Source organism: Podarcis melisellensis, assembly GCF_964234715.1.
Source record: "Podarcis melisellensis genome assembly, chromosome: 9".
Lineage (NCBI taxonomy): Eukaryota > Metazoa > Chordata > Lepidosauria > Squamata > Lacertidae > Podarcis > Podarcis melisellensis.
In genome coordinates, this window is record NC_138541.1 from 35,238,402 (window position 1) to 35,259,340 (window position 20,939).

The 20,939-nt window shown below is 39.1% G+C and overlaps 1 protein-coding gene across 5 annotated transcripts; it reads left to right on the forward strand.

Moving 5' to 3' along the window:
* Window positions 1-6,303: 6,303 nt before the first annotated feature.
* Window positions 6,304-20,703, forward strand: ELMOD2 (ELMO domain containing 2). Of its 5 annotated transcripts, none has more exons than XM_081926208.1 (9): window positions 6,304-6,468; window positions 8,124-8,271; window positions 9,513-9,541; window positions 10,361-10,458; window positions 11,728-11,857; window positions 12,840-12,973; window positions 13,271-13,339; window positions 14,819-14,952; window positions 16,030-20,703. In XM_081926208.1, exons 1-9 carry the CDS (start codon window positions 6,424-6,426, stop codon window positions 16,179-16,181), a joined length of 939 nt encoding a protein of 312 aa, XP_081782334.1. In that variant the 5' UTR covers window positions 6,304-6,423; the 3' UTR covers window positions 16,182-20,703. The 5 variants fall into 5 exon arrangements, with proteins under 5 accessions (XP_081782334.1, XP_081782335.1, XP_081782337.1 ...); XM_081926209.1 differs by lacking the exon at window positions 6,304-6,468 and adding an exon at window positions 6,600-6,687; XM_081926211.1 differs by lacking the exon at window positions 6,304-6,468 and adding an exon at window positions 6,618-6,641.
* Window positions 20,704-20,939: the final 236 nt, after the last annotated feature.

Below are 20,939 nucleotides of genomic sequence, written 5' to 3' on the forward strand. Positions count from 1 at the left end.
AAATATGAATGGAAGTGTATCCCTTGTTCACCGATGCAACTTTTTCAGATATCTGTACTGCTGTTTGAATGTGGTTTCTATATCTTAAGTATTTTCAATATTGCTTTATGAAAATTGAGCAAGTCCTTCTTCAAGGCAAGGTCAAGGTACAGAAGTCATAGGGAAATTAAAATCAGCATTGTGACCTTTCAGTCTGGGTGAAGGACCCAGAGTTCTGCAAAGCCTAAAGAAGCAGAGTGCTCCATTTGTTTGATGAAATGAGCATTTTGAGGTTTAAAAGTCAATATTCTTTTTCTTTGATTTTCACGTAAGTTCTCACTGTGCCAATTGCACTTGCAGTTTCTTTTTAATCATTCATTCCAGTTCTAGCCAGAGCATGTAGTGTTTCAAATTTATCCTAAATACAAACATTAATTGCATTTCCATCTTGAAAGTTCAATATGCTCTCAGGCTGACACATTGGCAAGTCTCCAGGGAAAGTTGTAGAGCAGCAACTAAAAATGCTTATGTGTTCTTTCCGCATGGTGGCAGGAATGTAATAAATAAATACACCATTCTTAGACAACTGAGATTGTGACAAGATACAGAGGAGGAAACTGTTTCCTTGATATTTTAGATTCTGGTGAAAGTATCTTCTGCAAAGGGTACTTTGTAGCAGGAGCACTTTTAAGCTATACATTAAGCTACTTAACTTTCATCAGTGTGACCTTCCTTTATTTAGCAGTTTACAAGGACAGTTTTACTGCCCCTCTTAATAGTCATTATAAATCATAAATGATTATTATTTGTTCATGGTACCCATGAGTGTACTAGAGTCTGTAATGAGCAACATAAATAGATAGTCTGCCCTATAGAGCTTGCAGTGTGATTTCTGGAATGAAAAACCTCACTGAAAGTGAAGAGAGAATGGGAACAAAGGAATTCTAAACAGTTATTTGATGCCTCTGCCATATATAGTAAGACTCGTCTCTTTATTATTAGCACATAATTATCATTGTAGCCAATCATGTATTTAAGCTGTGCATTATTCACATTGTAGAACATTGTTGTATGGTGTGGTTCAGTTTTATAAACTAATTACACAACTGCATATTGTACAATGTGTCTTTTTTCTGAATAAAGCAAGGTGATTCAGTTTTCAAATTTTAGGCAGGCTCCTGAAGTAAAGGCAATGGTAATATTTGACAAAAGACAAGTATATTAAAGTATATCCTATATATGTTGTGCCTATTTCTTTCAGATGAATGAGTGCTAGGCAACATCTAAGTATAGATAAAAAATTTCACTAATCCATGAAAAATCAGTCTGGTATTGTACCCCAGAGCTGTGTATTTGAATGTACATTTTGCTATGTACATTTAGTTGCCAAGGATCACAAGCAAGTATGGTGCAAATAGATGTCATTATCCTTGTAGAATAATCCATGTAGAAGGCATGGTCAAGGGTCAGGATGAAATATTGATTAGTATAAGTGAAGTTCTCTGAAACCACTGACACCAGCTTATTTAGATTTAGAGTAGCTAGTTTCAATACCAAAAAAAAGGCTCATTGCAAATTGATTCTGCCTTATCCTAAAGTATGTTCATTTGAAAACAAATGTAAACAGATTAAAGCAGTTGTGGCAATGTGGGTTGTATCCACATCTGCCAAATGCCATTGTAGGTATGTGTACATCAGGGTCAGCAAACTTTTTCAGCAGGGGGCCGGTCCACTGTCCCTCAGACCTTTTGGGGCGGGGTGGACTATATTGGGGGGGGAATGAACGAATTCCTGTGCCCCACAAATAATCCAGAGATGCATTTTAAATAAAAGGACACATTCTACTCATGTAAAAACATGCTGATTCCCAGACCATCTGCAGGCCAGATTTAGAAGGCAATTGGGCCGGATCCGGCCCCCGGGCCTTAGTTTGCCTACCCATGGTACACACAATCACAACTTCCTTCTTCATTCACTGGAGCATGTGCAGGGGGAAAAAGGTGTGGATAACCTAGGGGCAGCCTGTCCCATTTTGTCACGAGGCAAAACGGGAAGGTGCCACCTGCCCCCTGTGGCCGCCTGCCCCTCCACTGAAGCCTTGCTTATTGAGGTTGTGCGGCTTTGGCTTCCTGGTTCTGGTGAGATCTTGTGAGAGGTCTGCGATATTTTGGCAGAACCTGGAAGCTGCAGCCACTTCTCCTGTGACAGTGGCAGTATGCAAGACACCTTAATTAAAGAGACCCTCACAGTCAAGAGGAATGTATTTGATACTTGAATGGGCCTCTTGTGGGAGACGCACTGATTGCAGCCAGGCACAGATATGGAGGGTGATGTAAGCCTGCCATAGCTTTTGAGTTACAGTCCACCATGTAGTGGGAAATGTGGAGTTGCTGCTTAACCAATCAACAGACTTTGCGATGGAAAACTTGTGGCAGCTCTCTGTTGTCATCCAGCAGGTGATGCAGAAGGGGAAAAAATCTTTCCCCAAAAAGGAAATGCTACCTGTACCATGAAGAAAGCAGGGATTTACACTACTGATAGTGTGAAAGGCAGCAGGAGAGGGGTGATCAGTACCAATGATGGTAGTGAAGGTGAACTGGGTGGAAATACAGGACTAGTGTACACACAATAGTAGATAGCATGATGAGTAGCATAAGTATCAAAATGAATGTGGTGTCCAACATAGATGACAATCTTTTTCTTGCACCAACAGTTGGTTCTAATATTAGAAGCTGGTGAATAGACAGAAAGCAGACACAAATGGCAATGAATCAATCAGAAATTATGCCATTGTCATAGAAGCAGGATGTTGACCCAACTCAATGTGCCCAACATTAGGCAATCTGTCTCATCATTTAGTGTGCTGAACATATTTAAGTTTCTACAGCAAATAATAATGACATAAATATAATAATATACAATTAAAACACACATAATTCAAAGCAATTCCATTTATAAGCAGTACCAAACAGCCAAGAGGGAGGGGGGAAAGATCGTCTCCAAAGGGTTTGTGAGAACAAATGGGTTTTCACCAGCCAAGAAAAAGCCATTAATGCTGTCACCATTTATGCTTCCAAAGGGAAGGAGTTCCATAAATAAGTAAGATTGCAGACTGGAAACATCTAAAGTATCCATCAGGTTCTGCCTAATAAGAATGGATGAGAAAACATTCTCTCACTTGGTGATTCCAGTGCCTATGTGATGTTTGCTCCAAACTTTGTTATATTTAGGGAAGCTTTTAATGTTTGACAGACTATTGTATTTTAATATTTTGTTGGAAGTCACCCCGAGTGGCTGGGAAAACCCAGCCAGATAGGCCAGGTATAAATATTATTATTATTATTATGCCTTTTGATTACTGAATGCTTCTCCACCTATGATTCTCCCCCTCCTGACTTCCTGGAGATAAAATGGGGTTATACTCCCTCTGTTCTTTGCCATTCAGCTTCCTATTCACCTTATTATGGTTGTTGGATAGATTCCTCATTTAACAACCTTGCATCTATATGAGCCAACTAAAATATCTGGACACTCTTTAGAGGCAAATGTATATAAAGCATATTACAGTAATCTTACCTAGATATTATCAGCGTATGGATAATGACCAAAATAACTTCTATAAACTCACAGCCGGCTTACCAGCCAAAACTAAGTCAATAATACAATCCTATGCATGTATTTTGGGATGCATGTTTCCACTGGCCTGGTTCACACATAACACTAAGCCATGGTTTATTATCCAAAATTCAAACCCTTCTCAAGGCTTGACTGATCATGCTAACGCTTTCAACTCTGCCTGGCAACAGTCTCTTTTCTTACCCCTGAAATTATGTACAGGAAGTGCTTTCCAGCTTTGACTCACTGCTGTGCTGCAAGGGTAAGGGAGTTTTAAAGATCCTGTGGGAAAACAATTAATTGGGGGAGAATGCAGAAAATGCAGATTCGAGCTTTGGTGGGGTGGGATGGGGTGGGAATCACAGTTTTGAGAAAAATGTGGAAAAGAAAACAAACAGTTTGTGAAAAGTGGAGATGGAGGGGAGACAGGAAATAATGCCTCTATTCAGCATGGTCCAACTTCCAGTGTAGCATAGTGCACACAAGGAGTTAATGCTCTTTCTGTATGCTTTCTCCTTTAATAGGGGTTAGTGTAGGAAAGAGGGATCATGACTGGTTTGGTAGTTGTTAGTGATCAATAGCAAGCAGGCTGTTGAAATGGGACATACTGTATGGTGAAGCATTATTGCCAGTGCAAGGACTCCATTGTGTGAAGGTACTTTGCTCAAACCTCCACCATAGTTTAAAACCACAATTTCCCTCTCAGTTATCTCATTTCTGCCTTACTCAGACACCAACTGCTGTTTTTAAACTACCACTTTTTGCATCAGTGCCGCTCCTTCCTCATTCCCATACCATGGCTGCTGCTGTTATGCAAACCTGCCTTCACTTTTGCTCTCCTATCTTGCCCTGACTTCATGCAAATCCAGGATTGTGATGCAGCACTACAATCCTCCAATGGGGGCTACATGATTATAGCCTTCCATTTTTATGTATAAAGGAAAATATGTGGTGTAAGTATGTATTACAAGTGATAGTCTCCAACTGAAGTAAACTAAGCTGTATTAGAATACAAATTCAGCTATTAACCAGCAAAAGTTCACTTGAAAACACATGGTTATCAATAAGACTGTATCTGAATCAGGATGCTCACCTATGTGAACTGCAACATCTCTCTTTACACAAATGTCAGAAAACAAAAAAAAACCACAAACCTTTATAAAGACATCCTAAAATGTGCTGCTGTATCCTATGCACTCAGAAACAATAGTACAAAGGATTACAATCCAACTTGGAAGTTAGAGGGCTTTGCTTTCAAGCAATAGAGCTGAAATCTATTACAGCAGCCACCAAGCATCTACAGTGACAAATGTTTTATACAAGACAGAGCAGTGCATGGGTTGATGTTATTTCATCATCTTGTTTTTTATTTTAGAAAGGGACTACTGTATAACTGTATTTCAGGCCGAAACCACAGTGCTGTTGGCACAGCAAGACAGGTACCTTACATGGAAATGGTCCAGCTGCACTCCCGGGCATTTTCAGCGTATTAAAAAAGAGAGATGATATTAGCAGGTGATGGGGAAAGACCTCTGCCCGAGACCCATCCGCAGTCGTTACAGACCACACTGAGCTAGTCTTGAACAGACAGGCAGCTATGGATATTTTGTTGTGGAAAGTCCTGGGATTCCGATTGGGCGGCGCGTAAATCAGTTGAAATAACACGGAACATAAACCAAGTAGGACGTGTCGCCGGAAGCGGTGCCTGGCGCCCGAGACCCAACCTGCACCATCTCCTTTTTCCTCCTCTCCCTTCGGCCTGTACAAACCTTGCGAACACCTGAACGAAGGAGAAGCCGCGACGGAGCTACCTAGTGGCCACAAGACGCAAAGCCCGCGAGCTCCAGCCGGCGGCCTCGTTTCCCCCTATTTCGAACCCAACTTAATTGATGGTTATTATGGGATAATATATTATTCACGAGAACCGGCCAATGTGTCTCATTTCCGTGCTCGTTTACTGGCACTAATTAAATTATAGATATATATATATATATATATATATCTTAACCGGCTTGTATTATAATAATGATGATGACTGTGTTCGATTTGCTTTCCTAAAGTCCTAGTAAAATTATTTATTATTGAGGACCGGCAAGTGTGTACGTGAGTCTTTTCTAGCTCCTTTCGGGGCACGCGCAGCGACCGTTGTGTCTCTCAATTCTTCTCCTCGTTTCACATTAACCCCACCGCTTTCAAAAAATAAAAATAAAATCTTCAGGACCCCACGGCCCAATTTTCATTTGGCACCATTTTTATACTTCTTTATTGCCAAAAGAAACCCCTCCCCCCCCCCAAAGCGGTTTCTCCTCAGAAGAAAGCAAGCCGCTTCCTTCCCTGTCCCAGCCTTCCCTCTGGAGCCTTCACGCTTTATAGGATGCCTGAGGAAGGGTCGGCAAGGGACTGCGCCGCCCCCCGCCCGCTCTCCGAAACCCTTTTTAAGGCTTAGAAACCAGTCGCCGCCCAACCATAGCTGTCAACTTTCCCTTTTTTAAAGGGAAATTCCCTTATTCCGAATAGGATTCCTCGCAAGAAAAGGGAAAAGTTGACAGCTACGCGCTCAACCGGCGTCCGCCTCCCAACTGTCAGAGCGGCGCCTAGGCACGCAGGAGACGAGGCAGCGATGCCCCGCCCCCTTTGGCCGTCGCGAGCGTCTGTTGCCCCGGTAACAGCGGCGACCGCCCGCACGCTTTCGACGCGGGGCCCGCCGCTGTGGGCAGCCCCGCCCACCCGTTCGGCGTCGTTAAACGGACATAACGGAAGACCCACCCATCCCCCCGCTCCGCCCTTTTCGGCCCTTACGGGCCGGTCTGCGTTCGCCTGGTGGGCACCATGGAAGCCCCCGCGGACACGGACGCTCATGTCCTTTCTAAGGAGGTGGGGAAAGGAGTTGGGAATGGTTTGCTAAGGGACGTGTTTCTCTGACAGGACGGTTATAAACAGCCAACCCAACCCCTCCCCCATCTCGGGCCACATCACTCACTTCCGGGTCTGTGGGGGAGGCAACTTCCTTTTATGGTGGGCCGTGGGAGGGAGCTGCTGGCGTGAAGGTGAAGTGAGGCCGCTGCCCGGCCTGCCGCGCTCTCGCTTGGGATGGTGTGACCAGAGTTTGGTACCGTTTAAGGGCGGGGAGGTGGGGGCGGGGTGGAGCGTCTGGTGGAGCGTGCAGGGGAGGGGACGGCGAGAGGACCCTGGAAAATGGGGCGGCGGGGACAATACCGCCTATAGGCTCGTCCCCTTTCAAACCAGCTGCTCTTCTCTGGCCCGATATTCGCTTCCGGGATCAGGTTCAATAGGGAGCCGGTAGGCGGGAGGACTTGTTTGTGACTGCGTACACTAAGACGGGATCTTTTGGTATGCTGCAGTGGCCTCTTGAAACAGAACCTCCATATATATATATATGTGAATGAATCCCTGCAGGTTTTACAGTACAAACATATTTGCAAATGTTTAGGTCCTGTGGAGATACCCTAGAGAAGATGCTGGCCAGAATCAAGCCAGTAAAAGCTGGCGCTTGAGTATTCCTTTTTTTTAAGAGCTCGGGAAGAAGCAGCAAGACAGCAGTGAGCTCACAATCATGAGAGTAACTCACGTGCAATAAAATTGCCTTTTAAAACTACCGTTCTGTTACGATTTCTGCAATCATTGCTTCTGATACCTTTGCTGCTAGCGGAGGTGAAGGGATTAAGATGTTCTTAAATGTTTATATAGTGTGTTTATATGTTTATCCTTTAATGGTTAAGAGTTTAACCAGATGTTTTCTGGAATGGTAAATGACTGTAAAATCAGCATGAAGTCAAACCAAGTGACAGTAAGCCCAGCATGAAATCAAACCAAGTGCTGAATGGACAGTAAGCCCAGCAACTAAAACTCAAAACTTAGAAAGCCTGGGAGAATAAGGACTTTGTCTGCAATACAGATGTGAAGACAAAATGGGGGGGGGGATGGAAAAATGGGGAAAACTATCCCTCTCCCTAAATGCCCCCCCCCCCGCCTTCATGTCTCTAGTCTGCAAGAAAATGAGAGCAGGAGCAGTTTTTAAAAAGCAAGCAAAACCCAGTTTGAGGCATTGTATTGAGACATCAATGGGGCATGCTCCCAAGTAACTGTGATACAAATGCAACCCTAATTTTGTTGGTTTCAAATTCTTAAGTACACTGCAGGCTCTGTATATCTCTAGTCAGAAGTAAACTCCACTGAATTCAATTAGATTTTTGTTGTTGTCATTTAGTTGTGTCCAACTCTTTGTGACCCCATGGACCAGAGCACGCCAGGCACTCCTGTCTTACTCCCAAGTAATTGAATTTAGGATTTCAGCATTATTTAGTTTTGGGTGAAGTGCTCCAATAGTTTAATGGCTTGAAGCAGCTAGTACTGGAATTTAAGGTTTGCATTTAATTCTGTGCACACTTACGTGGGAATATGTTCCACTAGGCTGCATGGGCCTTCTAAATTAACATAGTACAGAATTTTTGAGTATTTGTTATACTCAGTCACCATTTGTGGTTTTTTTTTTTTTTTTGGTGTTATAGAAAATGATTGTACACTTATGGAGCTATTTGTATAGAAATATCTTTCGATTTTGGCTAAAATGGATCTTGAGACAGTTGACTGGAAAATGTGAACTGCAGCGTATCTGTGATGGCTCAATGAAAAGAGCAGAAAGGACACTACGGATAGGTAATATATTTGAAATATACAAGCTTATACATAAATTGTTATGTTCAATCTCCAAAGTTAGTTTGACAACCACAGAACAAGAGAGAATTTCAAGATTTTCACCTTCCATAAATATTTACCTTCCTTCTATGTCCTTAATTTTGGGTGGCTAAAATTCATGTAGATAAGGCTATTGATTCAACAGAGGAGACAGTTGACAATATACACAATGTAGTGTATTGTGGTTTTGTCTTTTGCAGTGTGTTCCCTATTCAGTATGTAAGCTGGTACAGTAGCTGTAAAATAAAGTCCTATAGACAAATAGTTATTTCAAATTAAAATACTGGTTCCTTGCCTTTTCAGTTGCTCCAGCCATTCTCATCTCATTTCTTTCTTCAGGTCTTTTATTTTCATTCCTTTGGACCTCCCATCTTTCATTCTCAAGCTTAATTTTCTAATCTGATTCACTCCCTTGGTCTGCTGCCTCTTGAAATCCTGGCGCCTGCATTTATAGCCTCCTGGTTCTTCTAGGCATTGTTGTCTTTCCTGCATCTCTCTTGGAGATTAGTAACTCCACATGGATCTCCTTTTTTTTTTTTTTGCTGCAAAAGGCTAAGGGTGTGTTTACACTTGTGACTTGAAACACAGCCAAGCCATTTTCCCCTGCTGCATTTCATGCCTTATTTGCATAGAAATGTTCAAATCAGAGAGGGGATAGGGATGCTTTCACCTTATGCGTGTGACATTTTTGTTTCCCTGCCCCTGTAATCCTCCTGGAACTCCTATTCATTTTACTGTAATAGTGCTTGTGGAGTCATCTGCAATTGCATGCTAGCTGTTGAAGTATGTTTACATGTGTGGTTAGCATGCTTCAACAGTACACTGGGAGGTCTTTTCCTTACAATGTAGGAATTGGACCTTTATTGTGGTGGCGCCTTCCAATTTGAACTCCCTTATGCTCCATACCAGACAGGCACTGTCTTTACTGTATTTTTGGTGTCTGTTGAAAACCAACACCAACAAGCCTTTTACACTGATATTTTTATTCTAGTTTTTAACTCTCTTAGATTAGAAATTTTATATATAGTTGTTTTTATTGTTAAATCACTTATGGGAAGCAATTAATACATGAAATAAATAAATTAGAGGTATTAAACCACGGTTACAATCGTGCTTATTCAATTGTCTTGTGTAATTTTAGAAATCAGAATCTAGGGTCTATGAATTTCTTTTAAAACATGCATGTTTTTATCTTAATGCAGAACATTCATTGGAATCATCAAAGTGTAAGGTAGGTTAACTTTATATTATACCCAGCATGTAAAGTCAAGCCCAATTCCCTCCCCACCTTTGATTAGAAAACCTCCATAGTTACATTCATGAAAGGCACTATGTAAGAAACACAGCTCTAAAGCATACAGAACTAAGTTTTCTGGTCTTTGGTTCCTCATCATTTTTCTAAAAAAAGAGGCCCAATATTTTAATTTGCACCTGGTTGGGCTTCTTCTGAGTAAATGTGCACAAGATTGGCTTTATCATTGCTGTAGCAATGATATGCCAACCAAGGCTAGTCAAGAACTAGATTGGATGCAAACTAGATCAAGTCTGATTTATGAGCCTGCTTAGTTTACATTATCTGCAGTTATAACAACACTGCTGTGCTACAGTTTTTGGCTTGCTGTTAATGAAACTGTGTATTCATACACCAGTGCTGAGGAATCTCTGGTCCTTAGGTCTAATTAAATGTGCTTGGCCTTCCCATCTGGCCCAGACTACTATGGTCAAGCCACACCCACCTGTCCTATGCCTAACATGTAAGGTGTGGGGCAGGGTAAAGATGTGGCAGAGTCAGAAGAAGTTTGCAGACATTGCAGTCAGCTGTTCAGTGGTGTCTTTAAAGCGCTGTGCACTGAACTTCACAAGCCCCACCAGCCAGCTTATTCCCACACTCCCAAACTGTGAACTTGATCCTTTTGAGAGAGTATGACTCCATCCAGAACAGGTTGTGGAGTCCCTGCTCATAGTAATCTTCTCCTGAAATGTAAGTAACTGCAATTAAAACAGATGATATTTTGTGTCAGAAGATTGATGTTTTACTTGTATTTATCAGGCTTTACAAAGGGCTGTGTATTCTTCTAAAGATGACGTGGAAAAATGTGTGGCACTCATCATAGAACAAAAGAAGATTAATACACAGAAGGATGCAGTGTAAGCCTATTATTGTTCTAAAGATACCTTGTTTGGAACTTTATCTTTGAGGTCATTGAAAATGTGTTTTGTTCAAATAGACACTGAGAATTAGTAATTCATTCAAATTAGTCTTCATAAAATGCATTTAGTTTATCTTGTAATTCATACATAGTAATGTGATTCTTAAGAGATTTGCTTAAAAACTATTTTTAAAAGTGTGTTAATAAGCAATAATCTGAGTCTGACTTCATTGAAATCAGCAGTTTTGCTGTGGACTTCAGTGAAGATAGAATGATACACAGTAACATTCGTTATCTGAAATACATGATTCTGAGAACCTAAGGAAATACCGGCCAGTTGCCAACTTCCCCTTTGGGGGCAATGTTCTTGAGCAGGTGGTCACCGAGCAGATCCAGGTGCTCTTGGAGGAGACCGGTTTTCTAGATCCATTTCAGTTGGGATTTCGGCTTGGCTTTGGCACAGAAACTGCCCTGATTACCTTATAATGACTTCTGTTGGGAGAAAGACTTTGGCAATGTGCCTGCCTTTTGATACCATTGGCCATTGTATACTCCTGTAGAGGCTATTTGAATTGGGGGTGGGCAGCACTGCTTTACAGTGGTTCTGGTCCTACTCTATCATCTTTAGCGAGTGATGCTTGAAAAGTGTTTTTCGGCAACATTGGGGTTTCATTGTGTTGTTGCTGAGGGCTCAATTCTATCTCCCATGTTGTTTAATATCTATATGAAGCTGCTGAGTGGAGTCACCTGGAGTTTCAGAGTCTGTTGTCAGCAATATGCGGGCGACACACAGCTCTATTTATCCTTTACATCCACAGGCATGGCAACGGATGTGCTAGACTTGCCTTGGTAGTGGACTGGATGAGAGCCAATAAACTGAAGCTCAATCCAGATAAGACAAAGGCATTGTTAGTGGGTGGTTCCCTAGACTGGATGGATGGGAGACTTCCTGCTCTTGAGGAGGGTACAATCCCTCTTAAGGAGCAGGTATGTAGCTTGAGGGTGTTCCTGGATCCATTACTGTTGCTTGAGACCCAGGTGGCCTTGGTGGAGCAGAGTGCCTTCTGTCAGTTTTGGCTGGTGGTCCAGCCACACTCCTATCTGGACAGGGATACCCTAACTTCTGTGGCCTATTTGTCATAGTTTAGAATGGTAAGCAAGGTGGTCTGGGAAATGAAGGTTATATGATTTTCAACTGGAACTAACAGCTGTGCTCTTTTATTGCAGCTGTTAATTATAATTCTCTCTGTGTTTTCCTATATTATAGGTTTGCTTCAAAGCTGCAATTAAGTTTGCTCCAGATATCAGGATGTAAGAAACTTTATTTGGCTGTAGAAGAGCTGAGAAAACAGCCATATAACTCTGATAATAATAAACATGAAGAGCAACTAATGGAGGTAAAAAAATTAGGTTTTGTGCCCTTATGGCATATTTAATGTCCAATTTGTGATGTTACAAACAAGCATCAATTATGAACTCAGTCTACTGAAGTTAAAATAGCCCGGCTAATGTAGTAAGGCCACTAGATCAGCAACTCTTATCTGCAATAGAGGTTCATGCAGTTATGAGTGATGTGAAGAAAGGGATTGGTGAAAGTTGTGTCTCATAATAATACTAAAACACAAGGCCGTCCAATGAAATTGATTTAGCATTAAGTTTTGAAAAGGCAAAAGGAAGTATTTCACACAGCATACTTAATTTATGGAATTCATTGCCACAGGCAGGATACAATGATAGCTACTTGTTTAAATAGCTTTAAAAAGGAATTAAACAGATTAGGAGAGGTGGTTAGAAAAATAATTGGTGTTTTTCCAGGTTTGTTAAAAATTGCAATCTGATTTTTAATAGTAGTATGACTCTAGTTACTGAGGCCTAGAACACATGGGATAGCTCAGATACAAAATGCTGGACTGGAGGGGATAATTTAACAGCCATTCTTTAGTGAGCTGCTAGACAACACCTGCAAAGCAAGTGTGACTTTGGTGGGTTGCAGTTTTATATTTGTTGGTTGTGAGTCCATATGCTTTAGTACAAGTTCATTCAGTCTGGTGCCTATGTGGAGTTCTGGACTAACTGCTACATTGAATTCAATAGGAGGAGGAAAACTGTCTTCATAGATCCGCTGAAATGAGCAGGGAGTCCTATGTGCACAGGAGAGCTTCATGCCCAAAGCAGATTGCCATGAAAGCTCTTTATCGCTTGCCACACTGAAAAAAAAAGCTTCCTTGTTAATACATTTCTTTGCATCCTGTGTTTCAGAATGCTTATGCCATTTTGCCATTTTGTATGGCATCCAGTTTCATTAATGATACCTATTTGTATTTAGAATGAGTTGGGGGAAATACTGATAATTCTGTTAACAGTAGCATATTTATACAGCTTTGGAATTTGTTGATGCCCCATGAAAAACTGAAGGCTAGAATCACGAAGCAGTGGTGTGACATTGGTTTCCAAGGTGATGACCCTAAAACAGACTTCAGAGGAATGGGCATGCTGGGATTAACTAATCTCCTGTAAGTAAAAAATATTATGTAACAGTGGGTATTCTTTTGCTGATGTAAATGGCTATTAAAAAGAGGGTATTGGGTTCAGTCTTCAACAACCTGCCAATCTAGTTATTAATCTATCTTATTTCAAAAGCTATTGTCCTACTGTTCATGAATTTATTAACACCATTAATTATACTGTAGAGCAATTGACTTTGCAAGGCGTGGTTATAATGTGAATGTTTAGAAAAGTAATTTTTAATCATTGCTAGTATAAGCAGTCTCTTGCAAACATAGTTACTTTGTGTGTACATATATTTTCAGATATTTTAGTAAACACTATCCCCGTGAAGCTCGTCAAATTCTTTCTCGCTCAAATAATCCAAAACTGGGGTAAGCTACTTTTTAATAAAATTGCTGTCATAATTGACTCTTAAACCTGAAAAAGCAAAGCTATCATTATTACTTTAGTTTCTAATAAATAATCTGAAAGTATATTTATCTTCTACACCTCCTGTTCTATATTTGTGAGCGTAATCCAGTAATTTCTAGGGATCCCATAAGCGAAAATATTTTTTCACTGCATGTTAGCCTTACGCCTGTCCTATCTCACTTTTGCACTGTACCTCTGTTGTATGTGGTCCTGTTGATGTCTTCACACAAAAGACCCTAGTAACTTTTTCTCTCTTGCTCCTCTACTGTATATGTATAACCTTAGGGATTTTCCATTAGGCTGAACCTGTCCAAGCATCTTATCAACATTCTTGGGCGTTAATAACTGAAACTCATCCAGTAAAATTGGACTAGACACCTCCATTAAAGGAACTGCATTAAATGTTGCTTTGTAGTTTTGAACAAACACAATCAGTGTCTTCCATCCACATTATGTACGCATGTGAGCAAATGGGAAGCATGTCAAGTTGGAGGCTGTCTATAAATACCTTGTTCCTGTTTTTCAGGATCAGTAAGCATAGCAGATTGCTAGGTTGCAGTCCTTAATAGTGCTCTACCCACATAAAATCCTAAAAGTAAAGCCAAATGAAATAGCAATGCTGTCCTCAACAATACTGCCTTTTAAACTTAATTTTAAAATATTTGCTGCAGTGTGAATTGGTACTTGAAGCTTAAGATACTGTTTCTCTCACTATCATTATTAGATAAAGCCTATTTCATAAATGTTTTTTAATTTTTTATTTATTTTTTCCATGTCATAAGAGATGTTCCCCAACCAGGTGCCTTTCAAATGTTTGAACTACAACTCCCATTATCTCTGACTGTTGACCATGCTAGCTGGAAATGATGGGGGGTTATAGTTCAAAACTTCTGGAGACTGCCAAGTTGGGGAAGCCTGTTTTAGGTGAGGGATAATAACACACATTTTTAAATAGCTGTCATTCTACACCACAGATACAAATAGCTTCTTGCCCCATCCTATCATTAGCAGCAAATGAGTACATGCTGCAAAATGGTCAAATAAAGGCAAATTGCTTAATTTGTATAATATGAACACATTGCATAATTTGAATTACCTTAGTGTAGTTTTAGTGGTGTTTTTAAGTATCTTATATTCACTTCTCTTAGTAATTTGAAAATTGTGTTTGGACATGGGAGTCATGTTTAACTTTGGTAACACTAGGGCCCAGTGAATGGTCTTGGAACAATAGGCAGACATTGCAGTATTGCTAAATTAGGAGGTTATGCATAGAATGAATAAATTTATATTTTTTAAAAAATTGTTAACACTGAAGATGTCTCAAGACTTATAAAATAAACATAAAGGTAAATAGTTTGCCTTTGGTTATCCTTGACATTTATACTGCTTAAAATGCAGAAATCAAAAACTATAATGCTTATAATGTCTGTGTATTGCAGATATTCTTATGCAATAGTTGGGATCAATTTGACAGAAATGGCTTACAATTTATTGAAGAATGGACATTTAAGAACTCACTTCTACAACTTGGTTCCTGGTGAACCACAAATGAAAGACTTCCATCAGTTTTATTGTGAGTATCTTCAACTATCTTTTATATATGGATAACAACTTCAGTGGTTTGGAAGCTGCTGTTTCTGAACTTAGAGGCAGAATGTTCTCTCTATTTTGTTAATATGTTCAACCATAACGTTTGGAGAGAGCTTTTTTTAAAAAAGAATCTGCTGTGTTTTCTGGAAAACATTTTGAATCCTACCATGTTCCTGTCAATGCTGTTGCATCTCAAAGGCGCAAGTAAGGAGTATCAATATGCTTTCAGGAAAAATAATGCTTCTCTATATTTAAATGAAAGATGAATTTCAAAGGCCTTATACACACATTATACACTTATACACACATTACACTACTGGAGAAGAAATAAATGTAATCAAGCGTCTATCATGTGTATTTGTCTACAGAAGAGTGGAGCCATACACACCACTGTAAGCTTTGACTTTTTTTGGCACATATTGCATGTGTTCCAAAAATAATATATTTGCTTAATAACCCAAGATAGGAGTGAACCCTATGGCTTTGTGTTTAGCCCTTTCAAGTGAGCAAACCAACCAGGAAGTCTTCAGTTAACTATGGTCCCCCCTTTTGTCTGTTTTGGGAATCTATGGTTAACAGGTTATTAAGCTGAGAGAGATGGTCATATGAACAAATATATAAATTATATGAACAAGCCATAATCTACGGGTATAGAATATTATACTACTACTAATAATAATGGGAAATGAAACAAATGACTGCTAAATTCTTTTGTAGTGTTCCCCGAAGCTTAGTATGCTGTTGTATGTGTCCTCTTCTTTGTTGCATACATACAGTATATGGAAATACAAGATTATTGATTTTCCTTATAAGTGCATATTTTATGCAAAGCATACCAAATTTGAAACTGTAATTTCAAAAGTAATTTGGTATAGCTTCTACATTTCAAAAATAGTGCCAGTGTCCAAGCTTTTGGTTGCATGTGCCTGAAGTAGCTCTCTTTGGTGGTATTCAGCTAAGATTTACTCAAGTAGACATACTGAAATTAATGGCTCTTAAGCTGCTTAGAGGCAAACACATGTGTTGTCTCAATACACTTTCTATGTTTTGGTCTTTACAGGTTATTTGGCTTACGAATTTGACAAATTTTGGTTTGAAGAAAAGCCTGAAAGTATTATGTACTTCAACCAGTATAGAGAGAAGTTTCATGAAAAAGTCAAAAAACATCTTCTGGATTACGATGTAGTCCTTGCCTTAAGAAACGAAATATAGTAATGTGCATTCCTTTGGATTCTGTCTATAAAAATTATGCACTTGACTGGGATTCTCATATTTAACCAAAAACTTCACTTAGTGATCACAAAGTTTTATACATCTATTTTTTTTATTAAAAAAGTGGTTGAGAGAGCTTGGACAATCAACACTTACTTAGGTCTGTATCCTATTTGCTGAAGGTAAGAACTTTTTAGAGACAAAGATCCTTTCTGTACCACAGATCCTCATAATTTTTGTATACCTAGCAGATGAAACAGGTTCTTGTTGTGCTACATTTTCTCTAGCAATAGCTTCTTTTCCATATTTGACTGGTGTTAGCTTACAACCAGAGATGTTGCAATACTTCTTGAACAGAAATAGCTTTTGTTTTAAATGTATTAGGTTGTATTTTCTCTCTTCTAACCTGGAACACATGGTCTTTTATTATTACACTACTGGGGTGGGGGAACACACTAGCAGGTTACATGATTTGGGTGTATGAGAAAAAAGCTTTACTTCTGTTTATTGAAGACTGTTTGTTTGATTTTTCTCATGGCAGCATGCTTAAACATTGCCAGAGTTAAAACTTTTGTTTTTAAATAGGTCTTTGCATTTTATCATAAATATATTAAGTTAAATATATTTTCCTGTACTAGACTATTTTTATTTAAGATGTTGTAACTGCCTTCACATATCAACCATTGCTCTATTTCCCTTTTTCTTTTGTCACTTAAGTTCACAGCTAAAGCTTAAGAATACTAGAGCTCCAAATATTCAGTAGAAGATAATTGGGCAATTAAGTAAATTTTCTTTAATACACTGCTATTTTGTATTGAAGAAGGCAACTCAGATGGCATATTCCGAGACAATCTAAAGATTCTTCAACTATTGAATAAGCATGTTTAAAATGCTTCTAATCAAACTTTAGTTGCAGGTAGCCTTGCTTTAGGGATAGGGTAATTAGTTCAAAGATTAATCTTTTTAAAGTGCCTTGTACTTACTTCATGTGCGCTTCAAATCTGAAGCTGAGACTGAGTCGTTGCTGGTCAGTTCCTAAAACATGCTGGCTTTGTTGTAAGAATTGATATTGGAATTGATCAAATTCCTATTTCATTTTACTGGCTGAAAATCGACTAATTAGACTGCTGATAAGGAAGAAGAGTGCAGCAGAAAGCCATGGGAAGAACATATGATGCCACATGGCAACATTGTAGGCATTACATATGCTGGAAGTATTCTCTAAAACCTGTGACATCTAAAAGTAATAATTTATCTAGAACAGTAACAAAAAGGACAAAGCAAAATTGATGATATCTAACTTATGGGAAATAAAATGCTTATCGAAGTTCCTTTCTACCAGAGCAGTAGAGCCCTGACAGAGAGATGGAGTGGATCACAGAAGGCTTTTCAGTGTTTACATCTGTTTTTAGAGATGTTTGATCACTTTTGTGCAATACAAGAAATCTTTCAAGAGAAATGTGATATCTGCAAAATGCATTGGGGCACAATCCAAAAAGTCCATATGAGCTCTCTCTGTATAGGGACAACCCTATTTTCTCCCACTAGTTGGAGATTTGTCTTCACAGAGAAGTGTGTACCTGGTTATATATGAGCACTGCATCTAGTGGTTCATGGTATCAGAATGTATACAAAAATCATTCCTGGCTGAAACTGTTGTAAATGTATTTTCCTTTTCTGTATGCTATTAGGCACATTTATTGCACACTTGATTCCATTTGGGTTTTTCTTTGAAATGGCTTAATTGACAACCTTTTTTAATTTAAGAAATTTCATTTATTTTACTTAAAAGAAACCTTGATCTTCTATACTAAATGCTTTAAATATAGAGGCAATAGAAAATTCTAGAAAATATACCAGAAAAGATTTTAAGGTATGTATTCATATATAGTTGTCACATTATTTGTTTACTACAATAGTATTAAATAAGAATCAATGGCTCTGCAAAAAATAAAGCTGATGCAACATTGTGCATGTGAACAGTAGCATCTACATTGTTCCTGTGATTTCATCAATTTGGACCTGTAGGGATTTGGTAGGCTGAATCTACCTGAGCCCTTCCAGTACAATCTGTATTTTTTTATTTTTAACGAGTTCATCTTTTCCTGTCAGATGATAAACCTAAGGAAGACTGATAGATTATAAACTTTGTCAACTCCCTAATGCTAGTGATGTTTGAGTTGTCATTCTACCAAAACTCTGGGCTAGATTATGCAACAATTAAAATATAAACCAGCAAACAGACTAGTTTTAGGGTTTTATTTTATTTTTGTAAAAACTAACATATTAAATGAAAATGATTATCAACAGAGCACAAAGTGATATAATGCTAACATACCCAGTTTCAGGCAGTATAAATATTCTTTTCAATGGTGCTAACAATCATAGTTGACAATTTTTAGGAAAGAGGTTTCTAAAGTTTTGAAGCCACCAGTTGTGTTGTAAATATTTTGAAATTCTCATTCCTTACTGGAACAAATTTGTATCTTCCAAATTTGTATCTTAAATGTATTGTTGATTTTTTTGTAAAGCTGTGTTCCTTAATTACAGATAGTGATGTAGCTATCCTATATGGGTGTAATGCTTAGGTATAATAACTAAACTTAATAAGGCCATTCTTCATTGGTTTTTAAATACATGGGTCTCATTCAGCTGTAATGATCCTGGTCTGCTAAAGTATAGTTTATTGGACAAGAGACAAACCATCTCTTGCCCTGCCCCTCATGTGTTCAGTTTGGCAAAGTTTTCTTGAATTCTTAAACTACCACCTTCTTGGACATTCAGATTACCTCCAAAAAAGAATTTGAAGCTAATTTGGAAGGTAGCCCTTAAGCCACAGTTTGCATGTGCAGACATTCTGGGAAACATTTAAAGAAAGTAGGCAAGCTTTATTGAAGATGGCTACTAGGGGGAAGGGGAAAATGCATGAGTCAGTAGCTCCTGGTCAAATACCTATGATTTATCAGACAAATGGCTACAACTGAACTGGGCCAATGTATTCCAGTAGCTGTTTAGCTTGTATATGTATTTGCCCATTTCTTTTTGAGAATAATTCATTCTAGACTTGTAGTTGAACCACTTACTCTAGTTTTGAGCTGTGAAAACCTAAAGAGACTGGTAGTAGATAGAAATATGTTGTAAAACAGGGTTTTTCACTAAATATTGCATTGTGACAATCGTGAGACAATATACTAGTATATCTGCACTGTTTCTTTAGAAAGAAACAAAGACACATTGAAAACACAAGCAGCCATTTATTTTTTCACATAGCTGTTCACATTGTTTTTCTCTATGTGGTGTGAGGTGAGAGGGCTACATGGAAAAACATGTAGACATCTATGTGTATCACTTTCACTATTAACGTTTCTCCAAAAGCTTTTGAACCTGTGACTGTATGATACATTGTGGGAAGGCAGATCCAGCTGCTCGCATAAAAGTTCCTTTTACAGACTTGAAACCAGAGGCGGCTTCTTGCATTTCCACCTGCTCAAGGCAGTCCTACTGAATTCTCCCACTTTCTCATTCTAATCACTGCTTTCCCTGCCCTATCCATTCCGGATTGGTTCCTTGACTTTTGTAGTTGCTTTTGGGGAGCAGTGCTGGGGGATGAACCAGCAGAGACCCATTATGGGAGCAGAGTTCTGCTCATCTATCTGGATCTAACCCACAACGTTTCAAATTGCATTCTCACAAAAATGGTTATTAGCTGGAAAAAATATTGATCTCCAAATTAAGCTCTATGGCACAACCAAATAACACTTAAAGTTTGGCTTATAGAAAAAATGGATTTCATAAAAATCTTGGGCACTTGAGTGCATATTACTGGACTCAACTAGGAAATGAAGCAAGCATTAAAATATCTTAAGACAAACAAGTAGTAAACAGCTTCCTTAAAGGGAGCAAATTACAAAAATCACTTATAGCAATATGAGCCATAATATTTGTTGAATGCCTGCAAATGAAAAAACTCTAGGAAAAAGGGTATACTTTTAAACTTGTAGTGGAGCTTCAATCTGGAATTGCCAACTATCACAGACACTATTCATAAACTAGAGAGGCCATATTATTGGTTGTGCTGTATTTAGGTGTCCGGGTTCATTGGATTATTTGCCATAGCCACAGATGCACTAAAAGATCATGTAAAAATATCCAAGAGGCAGATATAGAGACCACAGAATCCTCTTCTATAACAACCTGCTTTTTAGCTTTCCAAATGTATGTCAAAAGTGTCACAATTACAGTTGCATTAGTAAGGTTCTGTAGCCTGTACTGATAACTTACTGTTTCTTGTCCTTATGATGTGCACTTGTACTGGTTACTTCTGTGGTGCTCAGGCTGGTGACAGTTTTTTCTGTTGCTGCCCTTTTCCACTGTGAGGAACACATATGGGCAGTGACTTGTAAACCTTTGTGGAGCAAGAGCATTGCCCATTACTAACTGTGTGTAGTTTGGAAGCAATAAAATGTGATTCTTGTTTGGGTGTGGAATGACTGCTAGCAAATAAAGATCAAGTTGATCAGAAGCTTTGTTTTGCTCAGGTATGTTGTATTTATTGTTTTCACAGTCCCCTTTGTAGGTTCCAATGTTGCTACAAGAGTACTTGTGTTACAAGAGTACTACTTGCTAAGTCTGTTTGTGGAACACAGGGATGAGAGGAGTTTTGAGTTCAGCAACAACTGCAAGGGCCACAAGTTACCCAGGCCTGATCTATATGATGGGATGTGGGACTGCATCACCCGGCTATAGAGGGACTGCATG